Source organism: Agelaius tricolor, unplaced genomic scaffold (assembly GCF_023055355.1).
Source record: "Agelaius tricolor isolate 1412-34295 unplaced genomic scaffold, bAgeTri1.0.p SCAF_28, whole genome shotgun sequence".
Lineage (NCBI taxonomy): Eukaryota > Metazoa > Chordata > Aves > Passeriformes > Icteridae > Agelaius > Agelaius tricolor.
The window spans coordinates 2,424,292-2,444,056 of NW_027269288.1; the positions used below are offsets into that span (position 1 = coordinate 2,424,292).

The window sequence follows — 19,765 nt, forward strand, 5'->3', positions numbered from 1 at the left end:
CAGAGTGATCTGTAGAAGACATTCCACACTGCTTATTCCTTTCTTGTTTTATTAGCACATTGTTACCAATCTGTTCAAGAACTTACCAGTTGTGCTGTCACAGACATCTTTTATGAAAAATCCTTTCCTTAGGATTTTTCCTCCCGAGAAGCTGAGAGGCCTCAGGAACAAAATGTAACCAATGGTTATCTGCTGCTGTGGAATGCAACAGGTGCATCTGGGATTGGGCTCATGTGGTTGTTTCTAATTAATGGCCAATCACAGTCAGCTGGCTCAGACTCTCTGTCTGAGACCAAAGCTTTTGTTATCATTCTTTCTTTTGCTATTCTTAACTGGCCTTCTGATGAAATCCCTTTTTCTATTCTTTTAGTATAGTTTTAATGTAAGATATATCATAAAATAATAAATCCAGCCTTCTGAAACATGGAGTCAGATCCTCATTTCTCCCCTCATCCTCGGACCCCTGTGACACGGTCACACTGTGGTCCTGCTGTGTTGTTGGAAAGGACATTTTGCTTCAGTCCATTTCTCTGGCAGTGAGGTCTGGGCTGTGTTCCAGCAGGAAGCACACCTGCCTGGTTGGTTGATGCCAGCAGCTGCAGCAATGGTTGCTGGTGGTCCCTGGGCTGGGGCACAGGGCTGCACATGGCTTCAAGTGTGTGCAGGGACATACATGAAGCCTCGTGTCCCTGTAGGGCATCACAGGCCCTGTGCCACGCTGGGAGCACAGCTTGTCTTTGTCCATGGGCAGGGCAGGGGGGCAGCTGGTCCTGGATCCATGGGGGGCTGTGCAGGATGCAGGAGGTGTGTGGGGTTTGACATGTGCACACACACACACACACACACACACACACACACATGTTTATTCTCCTTAGCCAGCCCGGTCATCCTTGGCTACTGGAAACTGCTCTGAGCTTGGGAAAGCTCACTCCAGGCTAGGGATGGTGGATTCCTTCAGCAGCTCCCTCATTCCCACTGCTCTGTAAATATTTACTTTTATCCACCAGCCCTGGACAGTCACTGCCCTGGCTGCCTTGGCACAGAGTGAATTGGAGTGTGTGTGTGTGTCCCCGTGTGTGTGTGTGTGTCTGTGTGTGTGTGTGTGTCTGTATGTGTGTGTGTGTCTGTGTGTGTGTGTGTCTGTGTGTGTGTGTCTGTGTGTGTGTGTCTGTGTGTGTGTGTGTGTGTGTCTGTGTGTGTGTGTGTGTGTCTGTGTGTCTGTGTGTGTCTGTGTGTGTGTGTCTGTGTCTGTGTGTGTGTGTGTGTGTCTGTGTGTGTGTCTGTGTGTGTCTGTGTGTGTCTGTGTGTGTGTGTCTGTGTGTGTCTCTGTGTGTGTGTATCTGTCTGTGTCTGTGTGTCTGTGTCTGTGTCTGTGTGTGTGTCTGTGTGTCTCTGTGTGTGTTGAGGTGTGCAGGACCACACCAGTGCTTTGGTCATGAAACCTGAAATTACAGGAGGTGGGAGCACAGAGCTGTGTTGGAGTGAAATGATTTCTTGAAGAGTTTTGGCTTTGGGACTGATGTGGGCTGTAAATAACAAAATCTGTTCTTTGGGGTGCCAGTGCCTTCCCACCTTTACATGTTGCCCTCTCTGCCCCCTGCAGGTCCCCAGCCTGTGTGAAGATCTCCTCTCCTCTGTGGATCAGCCCTTGAAGATTGCACGGGACAAGGTGGTGGGGAAGGATTATCTATTGTGTGACTACAACAGAGATGGGGACTCCTACAGGTGAGTTCCCCAGAGCTGGGGCTGCCTGCTGCTCTCTGAAGGGCATCCATGGGCAGGGCTTGCAGCCCCTTCTCCCTCTTATTTTCAGCCAAAAAATATCAGTCATTTAAAGATTTAGAGCCCCAAATGTGCTGTTGTTATCGTGCTAAAGGGGGTGACTGATGTATTTCTCTTTGTTTTCTGTATTCTGGATTGAAACCAGTCAGTTCTCTAGCAGAAATGGCCTTGGTAGGAAATTAGACCATTGCAAAGTTATAAAATCTCTGGAATGCATAATGACAGAAAAGAGATGATGCAAGCCATGGGTTTAAACAAAATCATCTTCAGCTTGTACAAAACAGGGGGGATTTGCCAGCTGGGAAAGGTTCTTTCACTCCATATTTTACAAGGAATTGACTGACTTTGGACTCAGTGTCATTCGTTCTGTTTGAAAATCTTGGCCCAAGTTTTTACCCAAGAAAAGGAATCCCCATCTACCAAAATAGCTGATATATTCTGAGAACTGGAGACAAAACCAGTAGAAATACTTGAACCCTATGAGCTGTGTATAATTATAAATAATTTTGAAGCAGGAGGGGCTGTAATACTGGAGTGGTACAATCAGCTTTCAGTGTTTTGGCTGCCACACTGAGCACAGTCTCTCTTTTCATATGTTTCCCTCTACCTTGCCATTAGGATGATCTTTTTCATTTATGTTAAAATCATCCCTTCCCTTTCTCACATTGCCTGAGTTTCCTTAATGGCTGTAGTGACAGTGGCAGAGTTCCAGATATTTAATATAATAATCATGAGTTTACAGTGCAGAAACCTTTGTGACTTTTATTCTTTCCCTTAGCAAAGGGTGCTGGGCTCTGAGGTAAGGACCCCACTCATCTCCTGCCCTGAATTACCAGCTCAGCCATCCTGCTGCTTCTAGGGATGATTCTCAGGCTTCCACTTGTCTCTCCTTTCATAATTTACATTTTAGTGCTTGGAATTATCTCCAGGAAGAACCTCACTTTGCTCTGTGTAGATTTGATGTGGTGTTTTACATTCATCTGGCCAGAATGTTTGAAGAATTGTGTTTCAAAGTGGAGTTTCAGAAAATATTTTTTAACAAATCTTTTTTCTTTGGCTCAGGCATCAGTGCAGAAGCAGCTGAGCTTGCAGAGGATTTGAGATGAATTGGTTCAGTTGCCGTGAGTGCAGGGAAGGTCCCTCTCTAATGTGAAGCACGTGTGTGTGGATGATTTACACAGAGAACATGCTGAGATACATTTTGTCCTAGAAACAAGAGATGGAGAATGAGAGTGGATGCAGAGTTTGACAGTGCCTCTGGGTTGTGGCTGAGTGTAAATCCTAAAGAGTTGTTTAAAATCTAACCTATTGCAGGGGGCCAGCAAGTGAGCAGGACCCCAAGGTGGAGTGTGACTCATGTTCTTTAGGGCACTAATCTCATATTTAGAAACTATTCCAACCTTCCACAGAAGAGCCTGGTACCTCCTATAAAAGCATTTTGCATGAATTTTGTGTGCCCCAGCTGGCTAGATCCACATTAGCAGCTACTTTCATTGAATCAGTTCTGAATTAGGAGTTCAGAGCTTCTGCCCCCCATGAGATGTGCCCACAGCTGCAGCCCCTCTGGCACATGCAGGAGGTGGAATTAAATCCTGAATTTCTTGTGGATCTTTCAAGAGATGCTTTCTCCCTGAAGCTGTGATGTTTCTTGCAGCCCCTTTGCATCCTGCTCAGGCTGCTGATGTGGGCATCAGTCACCAGAGACACAGGGAGCTGGAAAAGGCACTGGTTAGACACTAATGGGACACTGTGCACTCACTAATGACCCCTGTGGTAATTAGGGCACATGACAGCCCCTCCTCTAAGGTCAGTGTCACTCTTGCCTCTGAAATTTGCTCCATCTCTTTCTGAGAAGGTATTAAATAGCTACAAGGAAGCAGGAGGAATTTGGTTTTTAAAATCACTTTGAAATTTTCGGGACTTATTAAGTAATGAGGTTTCAGAAAAGCTCTTTCATTTGTTCCTCTAGAACAGGCACCATGTGTTAATTGCTGGCAGGAAAGAATCCTGCTCCTAAGGCTTTTGATTCAGGCATTCTGGATTGAAGTGATTCTTCCTTCTGGAATTGATTGGTCTCAGCTCTGATTCATGAAGTAAATTCTTTCCTTCAGCACACAGCAGAAGCCTTTGAAACCCCAGCAGCTCTGCCCTGTGCATGTTAATCCCATTCTGTGCCTGTGTCCAGACACTGCTTCACCTCATCAAATCTGCACTTGTTACTGGGAAGTGCCTCTTATACTAATTTAATCAATTAGGCCAAGGCCTAGGAGGAGTTCACTGGGCTTTTAAAAGCTTTTGATATTTCCACAGCCATTTTCCAGAGCCACACGCTCCATTAGAAGTCCCAGGGAATGTTATTCCCTGCCTGCCACGTGCTGCATCCCCAATTCCTGCACTCTCCAAGCTAAACACCTTTCCTTCCTATTGGACAGGTTGCTAATTGCATTTCTTTTAGCAAGAAATACTTTTAATCCAAGTATTTCCAAGCATTCCCTGCTCGGCTGAGCCTCGCTGTCCTTCAGCAGAGGAGGTGGGGCTGGGTACTCAGACTTTCTCATGGGATTCCAGTTTTATAGGGCTGGGTTTTTCCAGTGGCTTTGCAATTTGACTGGGAATTTGCCTGGAAAAAAAGCAGCTGTGGGAAGTGAATATCCTAATGCTTAGCCCATCACAGTTTAGTCTTTCCTTATGTTTAGACAGACTTGGTTTGCTTCATGTCAAATGTGGATCAGACTAAAAGGTGGATTTTGGAGTCTCCTTGGATCTTCATAAATAGATAATTTTTATTTTCTTCATATTATTAAATCCTGCTTGTGGGAGTCTCACAGGTACTTCTGTGAGTGCTCCTGGAATAACAAAGGTTTGTGAAGGATATCAAGCAGTCATGGAATCCACATTGTGAAGGCAGAGCTTTTATTAATTTTATTTTTTAATATTAGACTTCAAGGTCCCTGACTTTGTCCATACATTTCCACTTGAAGTGTGTTTGATCACTCTGTTAAATGGAATCCTTATGGGGAATTTAGGGCCAACAACACTGAAACCTGTTAGCTGAAACACAAACCATTCTCTTTTGGGGAAATTAGAGGTCTGACTTTTGAAATTTAAGTGCTTGTCCATCTGTCTTTCTTCAAATAGCCTCCAGTTAAGTGTTTAAATGTGTTGTGAGTGCATTTCCACAAAAATAAAAAATACAGGGCTGTGTTAGGAGGGTTTTTTTGTTGGTAAAGCTGCTGCTGGCTCCAGCTGGAATGGGATGAAAATGGCACAAGCTGCTGGCTGGAAGGGTCTGTTCTGGCAGCCCCCCAGTGCCATTCTGCAGCCAGGGGAAGAGTTTTGGGGTTTGCACTTGGAGCATCTCCCAGTGGTTCTGCAGGAGCTCCCTGCTCACCCTCTGCAGCAGATGGGAGCACCAGGGGGTGTTTATGTGAATCTCTCCCAGATTTCAGAGATTTTAGGTAAAGAAGTGAAGAAAGAGCTGAGAAGGGAGCTGATCCCTGTGTGTCCCTGCCTGCAGGGAGGGCCCTGAGCAGGCTCTGCTCCCTGGGACCCAGCAGTGGCACCAGAGGAGCAGGCGGGGACTGATCCAGGGAGCTCCACCTGAACATGAGGAGGAGGAGGAACTTTACACCCTCTGGGACACATTGCCCAGACAGGCTGGGAGGTTCCCTCCCCTCCCTGAGGGTGTTCCAGACCCATCTGGACTCAACCCTGTGCCCTGGGCTGGCCCTGCTGGAGCAGGGAGGTGGCACCAGCTGAGGCCCTGTGGGCCCTTCCAGCCTGACCCAGCTGGGATCCTGTGGCTGGTGACTCCTCTCCAGAGCAACCACATTTTAAGCAGCTATTTAAAATCACAAAACCCCAGAATTACTGAGGTTGGAAAAACCCTCCAAACCCATTTAGTCCTACCTTGACCAGTCCCCAACTCAGAGCACTGAGTGCAATATCCAGGTCTTCCCTGGACACCTCCAGGGATGGGCACTCCAGACCTCCCTGGGCAGTGCCAAGGCCTGAGCCCCCTCTCCATGGGGAAATTCCTGCTGATGTCCACCCTGAGCTGCCCTGGCCCAGCCTGAGGCCGTTCCCTCTGCTCCTGTCCCTGTTCCCTGGGAGCACAGCCCGACCCCCCCGGCTGTGCCCTCCTGTCAGGAGCTGTGCAGAGCCACAAGGGCCCCCCTGAGCCTCCTTTGCTCCAGGCTGAGCCCCTTCCCAGCTCCCTCAGCCTCTCCTGGGGCTCCAGCCCCTTCCCCAGCTCCCTCAGCCTCTCCTGGGGCTCCAGCCCCTTCCCCAGCTCTGTTCCCTTCCCTGGACACGCTCCAGCCCCTCCAGGCCCTTCTTGTGGTGAGGGCCCAGAACTGGACAGAGCACTGAGATAGAACCATGACCTGAAAACATCACTTGGGTGGATGTGACACAACAGCTCCACTTTCCCTGGTGTCACCTTTCCTGTCAGGTGTGGTTGTCAGGAGTTGTGGGGGCAAAGAAGAAGCTGGGCTTTGTGTTTTGTACCACACAGGTGCCAGACCCCGCTGCCTTTCTGAGAAATGAGTGACAAAGAGAAAAAACCTTTCCCTGTGGCCAGCACTGGGACCTGGTGCTGCAGCCAGGGGCTGGAAAAGGGAGTGGGGAAAGGGGAGAGAAAGGGTAGAGGTGCTTTTCCTTGAGCCAGCAGTGTGATATGTGGAAGTTGGTTACTCCAAGGGGAAATGAAAAGCAAAATGCAGGTTTCTAGAATGGGAGTTATAAAAGCCTCAAGCAGATGGGCAAAGGGTTCCATTAATCTTTTAATACCAAATCTTTCATTAAGAACACAAAAATCTCTTCCACACCTGCAGAAATTGTAGTAAAACCTGCAGCTTTACAAACCCTGTTAAATCCTTCAAACTGTTCAAAGGGTTTCCCAGTGTTATGCTAAAGGTGGAGTTTATTTCAAAGCAGAGTAGTGGAGGAAAATGTGAACCTTAATCATAGCCAGCAGTGTTTGGCTGAAATACTGTCAGATCCCAAATAAACTACACAATCGATTTGTATTTGCATGAAAACAGGTTTTAATATTTAATGTTCAGCAGCTGAAGCCTTGTTGTTGAATATATAAGAAGGAACAGATTGAAACACAATTTTTTTTTTATATAGAAAACCTGAAGCCAGGGAATGGCCCCAAGGTGAGTTTTGAGGGCTCAGTGTCCCCTTTTTCCAGTGTTTGAAATGGCTGTGGAGAGTGCAGCTCTTACAGGTAGATTGCTCTGGGCATCTTTTGGGTTTTTGTGGAAGTTCAGCATCTGTGGATGAGCTCAGACCCATCAATATTAAACCTTTCAGAGCCATGGCATACCCTGAGCTGGAAGGGACCCCCAAGGACCATCCAGGCCAACTCCTGGCCCTGCACAGACACCCCCAGCAATCCCTGGGAGTGTTGTCCAGATGCTCCTGGGAGCTCTGGCAGCCTCGGGGCTGTGAGCAGACTCTGTCTCCTTGTCTCAGTTTGAAAAGCCAGGTGTCTGCTGAGGAAGGCAGGAGCCTGCCCTGAAATGGAACATGTAAACCCCCTCCTTCCAAATTATTATAATTTTGAAATTAAGGGACTCTCAGGTAAAGATATGGGAGTAGGAATAACAGCTCTTTACTAGGAAAACTTAAAATACAAATGTTATAGTACAAATGAAAAAAAAAAAACTGGACAGAGTCAGAACATGCCCTGTCCCCCTTTGTGTCAGGGGGTGGCACAGCCCCATCCCATGGGGGCTCAGCCCTCCTGCAGTGCCAGCTGTGGCTCTGCTGGAGCAGGGATCCTGCACAAGGGGGGATTTTCCTCTGCAGCTCCAGGGCTGCTGCAGATGGGCCTGGGCTCCCTCTGGCAATGCAGGGCAGCAGAAGCTGCTCCTCTGGCAATGCACTGGGCAAAGGCTGCCCTGGTGTCCCAAATCTCAGATTGTACCCAGGTAGGAATGCTTGGCTCCTGCCCTGGGTGCAGCATCTCCCCATGGGATGCTGGAATTGGATCAGCCCTGCAGGGACACTCAGTGGCCATGGACAGCAGAGATCTCCTGCAGGGAGGATTGGCTGGGGGAGAGATAAAGAAAACTGCCCAGTGAGCAGAGATAACTGCCCCACAGACAGGAATGGAACACACAGCCCCATTTCCAGCCTAAGACACTGTTGTCTGTTTTTCTGTCCCCTGGTGTGACTGTCCCTTGTGTCCCTGCAGGTCACCGTGGAGCAACAAGTACGACCCCCCCCTGGAGGACGGTGCCATGCCCTCGGCTCGCCTGCGCAAGCTGGAGGTGGAAGCCAACAATGCCTTCGACCAGTACAGAGACTTGTATGTCAGTCCTACCCTCTGAGCCCTGTCTGTCTGTCTGTCTGTGTCCCTGGGGCAGGCTGGGGGGAGGCAGTGCTGGGTTTGTGGTGCCAGACGTGATGAAATCTGTCAGCTGGTGCCAAAGGCAGGTGCTGAGGTGCTTTCCCACCTCCTTCCCCCTTGAACAGATTGATGCTGTCTCTGTCCTGGCATGACCTGGCTTCTCTTTGATCTCTAAGTTCTGGCTTAAACCATCTGCATTTTCCATTCCCTCAAGGCTGTACTCTTAAAAAAAAATCTCTATGTGCAGCAGCAGCTCTCACATGTCCCAGTGAAAGGACAGGCACTGAAGTGCAGCAGTTGGGCAGGGATTGATGTGCTTCTGCTGCAGGGTGCTTGTTTCAGGCCCTGTCTTATGAAAGAGGTGTACAACAAAGGAATTCACAGGGCCTGTGTGGGCTCAATGTAGATTAGGCAGTGGCTTTTTAAAGCAGCAAGAGGAAACTGTCTGGGTGAGTTACCAGTTGAACAATTTTCTGTAAATTGGGGCTGTGCTGGTCCTGCACTGAACTTACCTCCACATCCTTGGGATGTGATCAAGTTCAGCTGTGGGCTCTGTGGTCTCCTAAGCAATGCTGGGGTGGAAAGTGATGCTAAAACTGCACAGCAAGTGAGTGTTGGAAAGCAAAATGAGCCAGTGAGTCCTCTCAGGGAGGTGTCTAAAGCCCATGAACAAAGTGAACAAACTTCATTGCTGCTTCATGTTGCCTGAAAAGGGAGATAAAACACAGCCTTAGATGTAGTTTATCATGTTACAGTGCTGACAGAAGCACATTAAAAGGGACTTTTCTTGCTGGGTTCTGTGGCTCAGTGTAAATGCAGCCTGTCCAAATGTGTTAAACATCACACTTCTGTTACAGGTATCAAATCTTTACTTCTTTTTGTGCATTATTTTCATAGCTCTCCAACTTCTCTTGTAAGTAACAGTTGTTATTGGTATCTGAACTGACTGGAAGAAAGGAATTTTGCATATTCAGCAAAGCCAAATTTGCAGTTACTCCCCAGATGCAGAACAGAGCAGGAGCAATAAGATTTTTAATACCCTGAGATGAAAATGGGGAGGTTTTTGGAACCAAGGTTGTCTTTTTAAATCCCTCTCTGCTCAGATGACCATGAAGTTATGGCTGGATACAGAAACTTCTTTAAACAGCTTGAATTGGCTGAGAGGAAGGCACAGGGCAGGTTTCTGACTGAGGTGAATCTGCTGAGCCCTGCTCAGCGTGGGGTACAGCAGTACCTTTATATAACAGTCTTCATGTATTGTGTGGAAGGGAAAGGTGATTGTTCCAAATTCCATCTTTCTGTTTGTCAGTGCAGGTTTTACAGGCAGGAATGGTCAGAGGGGACCCAGGAGGGATCACAGCCAGGAGGACAGGCCAGACCATGGGCACAGGTGCCAGCACAGAACCCTTCAGTGCTTGTTGTGATCCCAAAAGTGGAGGAGGAAAAGAGGACAAGGGTAGCTTAATGTTTGGCTGAACAGTGTAAAAAAATTGTGGCATTTGTGGAAAGAATTTGGAAAGTTAAGGAAACTTAACCTCAGTGCCTGAAGGGTTTGTTGTGCTTAAAATCAGGATTTGTTCTTTACCTCCAACAGAGGTGTGGAGAGGAACAGGCTTTTGTTCTTGTAGTTGGGCTCTGCAGTTTTCTGAACAAGACAATTGGATTTTTGTGTTTTGACAGCAGAAGCTTAATTTTTACTTGGAGATCAGAGGGTGGAAATTCAGAGGTGGAAACAAATGCCAGCTTCTCTCAGTGCTGCTCTTGCCAACACGTTGGGTTGGCAATGGCTGCAGCAATTCCTCATGGAGCAGCTGCTGGAGCTGCCCCTGGGCAGGGCTGGGGTGGCAGGGATGTCACCCCATGGGTGGCAGGGGTGGCAGTGGCAGGGATGTCACTCCATGGGTGGCAGGGATGTCACTGCCTGGGCAGGGCTCTGGTGGAAGGGCTGGCAGTGGCAATGGCAGGGATGGCACTACCTGGGCAGGGCTGGCACTGGCAGGGATGGCACTCCATGGGTGGCAGGGATATCACCCCATGGGTGGCAGGGGTGGCAGTGGCAATGGCAGGGGTGTCACCCCATGGGTGGCAGGGATGGCACTCCATGGGTGGCAGGGGGGCAGTGGTAATGGCAGGGATGTCACCCCATGGGTGGCAGGGATGTCGCTCCATGGGTGGCAGGAGTGGCAGTGGCAATGGCAGGGATGTCACCCCGTGGGTGGCAGGGATGTCACCCCATGGGTGGCAGGGATGTCGCTCCATGGGTGGCAGGGATGTCACCCCGTGGGTGGCAGGGGGGCAGTGGTAATGGCAGGGATGTCACTCCATGGGTGGCAGGGATGTCGCTCCATGGGTGGCAGGGGGGCAGTGGCAATGGCAGGGGTGTCACCCCACGGGTGGCAGGGGTGGCACTGCCTGGCTGCTGGAGCTGGAGCTGCCCCGGCAGTGCCTGTAGAGCCAGCAGTGGGGCTGGGCCAGGCAGGGTCCATGGAGGTGTCACTGCCCTGGCAATGTCACTGCCCTGGCAATGTCACTGCTCTGGCAGCTCCTGCAGCTGGGCAGGGAGGGCTCAGGGCATCCTGGGCCAGGAACCCGTGTCCTTCCCAGCTCCAGGGCCAGGCACAGCAGAGCTTTTCCAGCACTGGGAGATACTTCAGGCTCCTTGATGGATTAATCAAAGAGCTGAGCATGCTGGCAGCCCTCAGGATTGTGTCTTTTGTGGAAATTCTGGTTACTGTTGGATGGGGAGATCTCTGCCAGGTTCACCCTCCAGGAGCAGGGATCAGTCTGTAGGCAGTGTGCAGAAAATCTACATTTTGAGTTGACCTGCAGAGGCTTTCATTGTTTCTGCTCTCACTGGTGAGGTTGCCTGCCCACACAGATCCTTCACAGAGGACACCAGGCTAATTGATACTTCACATTACAAATTCTTTAAAAATGCCAGTTTAAGTGCAGTGGCTAGAGATGAAGAGGATGAAAATGGTGCTGAGGGAGAAGCCTCAAATCTGCCACATCAGCTCCTCACCAGCAGTCCCTTAAGAGGCTCTTCTGTCCCTCTGTGGGGCAGAGAATGTTCCTGAGCTGCCTCTGTAGCCACAGCTGCTGTTTTATGAAAGAGAGGTAACAGTGAATACAGAATTAATCACAGCACTCACATGGAACACCAGATCCAGCCTGCCTGAATTTCCTGGGCTGTTCAGGTTTTTTATTCCTGTAATGAGAGTTTCTGCTGGGTTTTTCAGAGTAAGTCATGCCTTTGTGTCCAGACTTGCTAGACAGCTTCTGCTGTCCCAGCTTGCTCCAAGCCCTGTCCAGCCTGGCTTTAGGCACTGCCAGGGATCCAGGGGCAGCCACAGCTGCTCTGGGCACCCTGTGCCAGGGCCTGCCCACCCTCACAGAGAGGAATTTCTTCCCAATATCCCATCTAACCCTGCCCTCTGGCAGTGGGAAGCCATTCCCTCTTGTCCAGGGTCTCTCTCCATCTTTCCTGTTGGCTCCTTCAGGCCCTGGAAGGCTCCACTCAGGTCACCCCAGAGCCTCCTCTCTCCAGGCTGAACAACCCCAGGTCTCTCAGCAGTTGCTGTGCACAGGGCTCACTTCCCTCCTGAGCTTCCAAACACACCTGGTGCAGCTCATCCCAGCATCTGTAGATAAATGGGCCCTTCTGGAACATCTCCAGCCCACTCTGCTCTCCCCCTGTGGTCCCAACCTCCCCTGGATCAGCTCCCCTTTTACCTTTTACACAGAAAGTGCTGATATCTCACAGGATTCATCTCAGGCCTCTCCCAGCACTTCACATTGCTTCAGTTCTTCCTTGTGTCAGTCCCATTTGGCCCACACACCTTTCCTTTTTAGATTTCTCTTTTCATCAGGTGTGGTAAGTCTCCACCTACGTTCAGTGAGTCACTGCATTGTGTTTGCCATTTCCCAAGGGGCTGGCACCTGCTGTCGTGGGTGTTTTGAGGGAAACAGCCTGGTATGGGTTTGTTAACAGTTTGTGTGCAATAATCCACTCAGATTTGCTTGCTAGAGACCTTAATATTCAATTTTGTCCCCAAAAGCTTAATGGCCACTGAGTGACTGTAGTGTGAAAATGAGATTGGGGAAGTCTTGTAGTATTGCATGTAATAAAATCATGTAAACTGGAGAAGAACAATTCTGCTGAGCCTTCAGTGCCTGTGAACCAGTGCTGAACTGGCCTTAAGTGTCTGTTTTAGTGCAGACTCCCTTTAGTATCTCTGGAGTTTCCCACCTTTCCTTTCTGGAGGTATTTGGGTTAAAGAGGAATTACACCAGGTTTCAGTTCCCTCTCTGTCCTCTGTGTTAACAACAAGCATGTTTCTTGGTTATCTGTTTTACCAAAATCCATGTCACTTTCCCAAAAAACAACTGTTCCATTTCCATCTCCTGCTGCCAGGTTTAACTCCAGCAGTGCCTGGAGCTAATGCTCTGGCATGTTTGTGTTCAGTAGGTTATTATTCCCAGATGGAACTCTAATATCTTACACCACTCACTTAGAGCCTTGGCTTTCCACTTCCAATATGGTGAAGATAATTTCTTCCAACACATGGTTGTAATTTATTGCCCTTTGCTTGACGTGTGTGTGCTTGATTGAAATCAAAGCGTAATGAGGACCAGGGCAGCTGCTTAAATCTCCCTATTTTAGATTCTGCCTTCCCTTGTTTGGGGTTGGAGATAATCAGGCCTTTAATTAAGTAATCTAATGGCTCTTTGTTGTCTGGAAGAAATAATTTCTGAAGTGATTAAATAGACCTCCCCTGGGAAGGATGCTGCTGATCTGTCTGCAAACAGGATGAGTTTTGGCAACTTTGGACTGGTTTAGTGACTGACATACATTTAGAAAGCTATTCCTTCTTTTTTCTGTGGCTTAAATTGGATTTATTGGTCTTTTGATTTTTAACAGCTTTAGAAAAAGATAAAACATCATCTTAATCATTCTGCTGCTGGAAAATGTTTGTATTGATTAAGATTTTGAGTTTCCTCAACAGAGTGAGAATGAACCTTTTGAACTTCTGCTTCTGTCTCTGTTTTGATGTTGATCCATTTACAGTTTGTTATATTAGAGCTCTGGACCAGGAATTTGGTAGGAGTGGAAGGAGGCCTGGGAGAGGATTGACCTCTGAAATGTCTTTGTTGTGTGTAATCCTCTTATTATTGAATTTTGATTGGAATCTGGTCCAGGATAGTTATTCCAGTTTTGGACAGTGTTAGCAATGCTGAGGTGGCAGCCAGGGCTGTGCTCTTTGCAGTGTGGGGATATTCCTGTCCTGTGGATAGAACGCAGGTGTTCTTTGCAGCCAGGTGAGCATCCAGTGCCTTTCCCTGCTCTGGAGGAGGAATTCTGAGCCCTGGGCCTCAGGAGTGTGGGGCTTGAGGAGCCTTTGGCCAGAGTTTGGGCAGGCACAGCAGTGAAGTCCAGTGACAGATGAGTTTGCCCTTCCATTTTTAGAGTGCTAAGGGCTGAGTGTATTTTTTATTTTTATTACTCTGTTTAATCTTGTGGAACAGCCTGGCTTTGCTGGGCTCAGGGATGTCTCATTTTGTGCCATCATCTCTACTGAGCATGTTCAGATGTCCCATAAACTGCTGGATAGTTCAACTTTCTTTAGCTGTTTTCACCCTTTTTCCTGGTTTATTTTGGATTGTGTGCTTGAAAAAATGGAAACCTCTGTTAGTGCTGTCCTTGGGCTGTGGCTGTTCCTGAGATCTGCTGTGGTGCCATTGGAGTTCTCCTCCCCTGGCAAACACCAAGAGCCTCTCAGAGGAGCTCAGGCCAGCTCACAAATTACTCTGCACTTCTCACAGGGTTTGTAGCAACTGCTGCATCCATCTGTGACCAGCTTTGCTGTGCTTTGTGCAGGAAGAGCCCCAGCTCCACCAAGTAAAGAACAGATGTCAGAGGTGTGACCAGGGGGTTTTCAGCACAGCCTGCCCTGGCACAGGGTGCCCAGAGAAGGAAACTGTGGATGCCCAACCCCTGGAAGTGTCCCAGGCCAGGTTGATGGGGCTGGAGCTCACTGAGGGGTTTGCAGCTGTGAGCCCTTTATGAGCCCTGTGCCTGTGCTCGATGCAAACCTGGGCTGCCTGAGCTGGGAGCCCCTGGAAAGCTTTGAAGTGACTTTATTGCCATCAGCTCCCTGTTCCTCATTACTGCTGCAGCCCTTTGTGCTGCCTTTCTCCTGGGCATGGGAGTTCCTGGGGCCTGCACAGCCAGGGCCCTGCAGATTGAATCCAGATGGGTTTGTTGTGCATCCCAGCACTAAGGAAACTGCCTGGGGATGTGCACCATGGGCTGGGGCAGCAGGGGAGATTCCTGCCTTGGGCCAGCCTAATAAGGGTGAGATGAAATCTCCTAAGACAGGTCTAAACCACCAAGATTTTCTCTGCTTTCATGTCTGTGTGCTTTTACAGTTACAGCCATGCTGTTTTCCCAAGGAAATTATTTGGATGTGGAAAATGGAGCAGTGTTGGGATCCCCTCCTCAGCGTGCCCATGGGCAGCTCAGAGCAGAATTAATATTGAGGTTGTTGATAAATATTAGAGAATCTTCTTAGAAAGAGGGGAAAATTAAATGTACTGGCATGCTGGAAAACTAAATCAGTTGCTTTTCATCTGATTTTTTTTCTTTGGGAGTTCCATTTTGGAGCAGCTCTGCACACACTGCATTCTTATCTTCTGAATCGGAGATGTTGGGTGGAGGAGGAGTTTTTCCCTTGGGTTCCCACGGTTCTCTGTAATTACATAAAAACTGAACACTTGGATTAGGAGGTCAGCATTGATGATGCAGCACTGTCCTCAAACACTGCTCTCTGAAGGCTTTAAATCCCTAGGAAGAAATGACTTACATTCAAAAAGGAGATGAAATTTGAAACTGTCAGTTTATTGTCATCTGGAATTTTTGAACTGGTTGTCTCTAATAATACAAATGGAAATTTACCTCATGCCCTCACAAATGTGCAGTGCTTTATTGATGGAATTTGAGGACAGAGTAACTTAAACAGCAGCAGCCTTCTTGTGGCAGACCTGATACAGAATTGTGTTACAGAATTGATGTCACATGAGATCTTCTGAGATCTGCAGCCTCCAAAGATTTTGCCAAACTTAAACCACGACACAGAAGATTTCTGCTGCCTGTTCCCCTGCTGTCCACGTTTGGATTTCAGTGGCAGAGTGTGGAGTGTGGCAGACTGAGGGTGGCTGCAGCAGTGTCTGTGCTTCAGGGATGGCCATGGGAGAAGGGTTTGGAAGCAGTGGGAGCTTCCTGCTGTTAATGAGGCACTCCCTGGTTTGGACACGTTCCAGAGTGACCCCTTGTCCTGCTCATGAGCTGCCTGATGGAGCTGTTTCCAGGTGACTTCTCCAGAGGGATTTGGTCATTGGTTTCCATCTGCCAGAGCAGTCAGATGGGAAGGAAAACGTGAGCAGTGCACTTTCCACTAAGTAATGAAAGGTGCTAGAAAGCACAAACTGGGAAGTTCTGGGAGACTTTGAGCCTTCAGGATCCCATTGTTTGGGTACTGTTGTCCTTCCTTGCAGAGTTCCTGCACTTCACAGCTCTGCTGAGCAGTTTGAGTCATCCCACTGTGGTCCAGATGTGCTTTTAAGTACAACTGGCATTGAAGTTACACATACCTAAGTGGATTGGTATGTTTGCTCCAGGGATTTTTGCACCTGTGTATGCTGGAAAGAATTCCTGTAAAATACCTGTACAGAGCCCCCAAGCATAATTTGGGCTGAGTTCATCAGGTGGGGTGCAAAACCCCTGGGCTGTGCACAGACATTGTACCTTCATTTTCATCTCTGGGTGGGATTGTGGAAGTTGTGCTCCTGGGGCCAGGGAAGGAGAGAGGAGCTGTAAATCCCCTGGCCTCCCAGCAGTGTCACATCCTGCTCATTCCTGGTACCAGCCTGTCCTCTCATTAGAGAATCCTGAGCCTCATCACTCACAACAATTATTGAGGGACAGCTGATCTCCTGAAGAGTCTGTTCCTCCTCCTTGAGGTGTGAGGTTGCAGGGCATTTGTCGAACACCTGAGCAGTGTTTTGGGTTTGATGAAAGGTGGGTTGCTCAAATTTGCCGCTGCCTTCATATTTCTGTTGTGATTCCTGTGCTGGCTGGAGGTGACAGGGGAAGGGCTGGGTGGGAGTTGTGCCACGTCACTTGGCACTCCAGCTCCTGTTCCCAGGAGAGCTGGAATGTGCTTCCTCACCTCAGCATTTAGGAAATGTTTTGGGTTGCTGTGAGACACCAGCTGCTCACGCTGTGACTTCAGTCATTGTCACTCTTGTAAAAACATGTGAGCTGAATGCTCAGTATTTTCCTTTGGGGTAGGATTTTTAAATGCCAGTTTTCTTGGAAGTCTGTTGATGTAAATAGTTGGAGACTTTTCCCTTTCTGTGCTGAACTTCTGTAGCTGGAAGAAATAACTATGTGACCTTTAGGGAATAAAAGAAAATATATTTTTCTGCTTTAAATGAGCCAGTTTGAAACCCTGTGCAAGCCTTTGGAAGGTTTGCAGAGCCAGGCTGAGGTTCCAGGTGCTGGTGCTTTGGCATCAGGGGGTTGGGAGAGCCATAAGCCACAGACTTTTTGTCTCTGGCTCTCAGCTACTTACTGGAAAATACACCAATGTTTTTATGGATGAACGATTTGGTTCTGAGGTGTAATTGAAAGTCAGAGCTTGTTTTTCATTGCTGTGTGGTGGAAAGTCATTTTCTCCACACAGTGTCCAGGACCTTTTGGTGAGGCTTGGAGGAGAGGAACATTATCAGGAGGGTCATGGGGCCTTCCTGGGCTGTCCCTCAGTGCCAAAACAAAGTGATTCATCTGCCCTCCTTCCCTGAAGGCAGTGCTGGAAGCTGGGGGATTTCCTCCCCTATCACATCCCTCTTGAAGTTGCAGCTTTGTTCTGGCCACAGCCTCTATTTCATGGGTACAGCTCCTGCTCCTCAGACAAGTTTCCATCCTGTGTCTCCACCCGCTTCAACTTCAAACACTTCATAAAGCTTTGGATCACTCTTAGCTTAAATATTTTCTTTTATTCTTGCATTTGTAAAGTAGGTCAGTCTTAAGTGTGACATTTTTTGTATAAAACAGCTTTTTCCAGGAGTTCTGGAGTGGTTGATGAGTAACAGATATAAAAACTCAGTGTTTGATCATGACATTAAAACTATAATTGATTTTGAGTGAACTGCTGTTCTGAATTCTGTAAAGGGAATGAATGATTACTTTGGGCCTTTTGCCTTTTAGTCACCTTCCTGGACAGCCTTATGAAATGTTATTTAGAGATAGAGCACTGGCTGTCCTCTCCAAGGACAGGGATGTCACTTGGTCTTGATGATCTTTTAAGGTCCTTCTAACTGAACCCAACTATGATATCATTTATCATAGTTATCAACTATGATATCAGTGTTTTCCTTGTTAATAAAGGGATATGACAACCATAAAAGGATTTTTCATTGTTTTGTAACAAAGTTTTGTCTGTAGGTAAAGCCTGATTGATCTTGGTTGGAACATCCTGGACTGATGGGTGTCCTTAGGCAGAGAGCAGTGATTGCTCTGCTCTGAAGCTGTCCCTTGAGAATGGTTTGTCCCTTGGGGTGTTTCTGAGGTACCACAATAGAAATTCCTCCTACTTGAGGCTCCTGACCATCCCAAAGGCATCTGCTGGTTGCTTGGCTGCTTTGGGACAGGCAGTGTAGCCAAATGGGGGTCGGTCTCTTCTCCAGGGCATAAGAGGAAATGGCCTCCCAGCTTGTGCCAGGGGAGATTTAAGTTGGATATTAGGAAAAAAATTCAGGGAAGGGGTTATAAAGCATTGGAACAGGATGTCCAGGGCAGTGGTGGAGTCACCAGCCCTGGAAGTGTTCAGAAAAGCTGTGGGGCTGTGGCTTAGTGCTGGACATGGTGGTGCTGGGCTGATGGTTGGGCTTGATGACCTCAGAGGGCTTTTCCAGCCTCGAGGATTCTGAGATTGCAGCTCCCAAAGAAGACAGATTGCCTTCTCCAGCCACAGCTGTGCAGGAGGATCAGGGGAGGGGCATCACAGCAGGACACTAAGGCAGGAGGTGGTCAGTGCAGGAGCTGTGTCCAGTGCACTCTGCTGTGTGTGGCTCTGGGGCTCTGCTCTGCCTTGTCCTTCTGTTTCTTTAGCAGAGAAGGTCCCAGTTTGTGCCTTCCTGGGGCCTTTTCCAAGCTGGTTCCTCTCCTGCTTGCATTTCAGTATGTGCTGCATTTCAGTCCATGGTGAAGGAGATTCTTGGAGGGAGCCCAGCCCTCCTGCAGCAAATCCAAATCCACCAATGTCAATTGAAATTCCTCCCAATCTATCATCCCCTTTTCTATTATGGACCAATTAGCCTGTGGCACCTCTTTATTTTTATTTTAAAAAACCAGGAATGTTCCCCTCATATCCAACTGTGACTTTCTGAGGTTCAGAAATCCCACTTCAGTGCTATTTGAAGGTGAAAGGCAGTATATATTGTATATATATATATATATATATACACAATATATTCCTCCCCATGAAGGAGGAGGGGATTTGGGAGCCTTTGGATAATGTATATCCTGGCGTGCCTTGGATTCAGTCACTGGCATTGTTGTTCCAGCCTCCAGTTCCTGGGCCTGGCCATGGCAGAGCAGCTTTATTGAAATTGCATGTTGGTATTTAAAACAGTATTAATTCTATATTTGATTCATTAGATCTCCAAAGGCCCTGAAAGCGTTTCCATGTGTGCGCTGTTGGTTCTGGCGGGAGGTTCTTCACATGGTTTTATGTGGTTTCAGACAACATTTTAGCACATTCTTAAAATACCCACAAAAGCCTTTATGTAAAATCTCATAAAGGTGAACCACATAAAAATTATTTTTTTCCTGTTTCATGTCATTAGGATCAAAGTACAGTAGGTAAGAATAAATTTCCCAAAACCTTGTTTCGGTCCCTCTCTTAATTAATGTTTCATGCTTGTAGCAAGGTCATAAAGTGGGTAATGGGGAAACTGTCTGTGCACACTGTAATGTTCTCAGTGACTGCCAGCTCATTTTGAGTGAATTCACTGATTCTGTAGATGAAAAAGGATATATTATATATATATTTTTAAAGAATCTGACTCTGAGAAGGGACAATAGCTGCTTCTCTCTGGCCTCTGATTCCCACTGCTGAAGGAAGGGTGGCTTAGGTTGGAGCTGAGGTTCACTGCAGGACTGGAATTTAAGTGCATTAACCAAAATCCATTTGTGAATTACACCCCAGGGGATGTAAAGAGGGTGTTTGTTGGTTTGTTAGGTTGAAGTTGCCTGTTGGAAGCCTGGCTTTAGTGTGGCTGGGCTTTGCTTTCCAGGGCTGTGTTATCAGTGATTGGCAATGCCCCAGGACAGTGGGTCCTGAACTGCCTGGGCTGGGCTTGGTGAGGAGAGGCAGAGCCACCCATTAGAAATAAAAGGCTGTGGTGAGTTTATAGGAAATTATTTACCCCTCCTGAGGTCAGCAGTGGTTTGGGAAAGGCTTGGGTGTCTGCAGTTAAAGGGAATTGGGGCTCTTTGGTGACTCTGCCCTCTTGAACAAGGTAATGAGCTGATCTGTGGGTGCAGGGAATGTGCTGGAA

The 19,765-nt window shown here is 47.9% G+C and overlaps 1 protein-coding gene across 2 annotated transcripts in view; it reads left to right on the top strand.

The window, feature by feature from the left end:
- CAPZB (capping actin protein of muscle Z-line subunit beta) overlaps positions 1–19,765 on the top strand; it is a 61,209-nt gene that overhangs the window by 26,823 nt on the left and 14,621 nt on the right. For both annotated transcript variants that reach the window (XM_071449209.1, XM_071449210.1), the window contains exons 3-4: positions 1,604–1,725; positions 7,988–8,101. In XM_071449209.1, the coding sequence (XP_071305310.1) occupies positions 1,604–1,725; positions 7,988–8,101 (236 nt within the window). The remainder of the gene's footprint in view (positions 1–1,603; positions 1,726–7,987; positions 8,102–19,765) is intronic.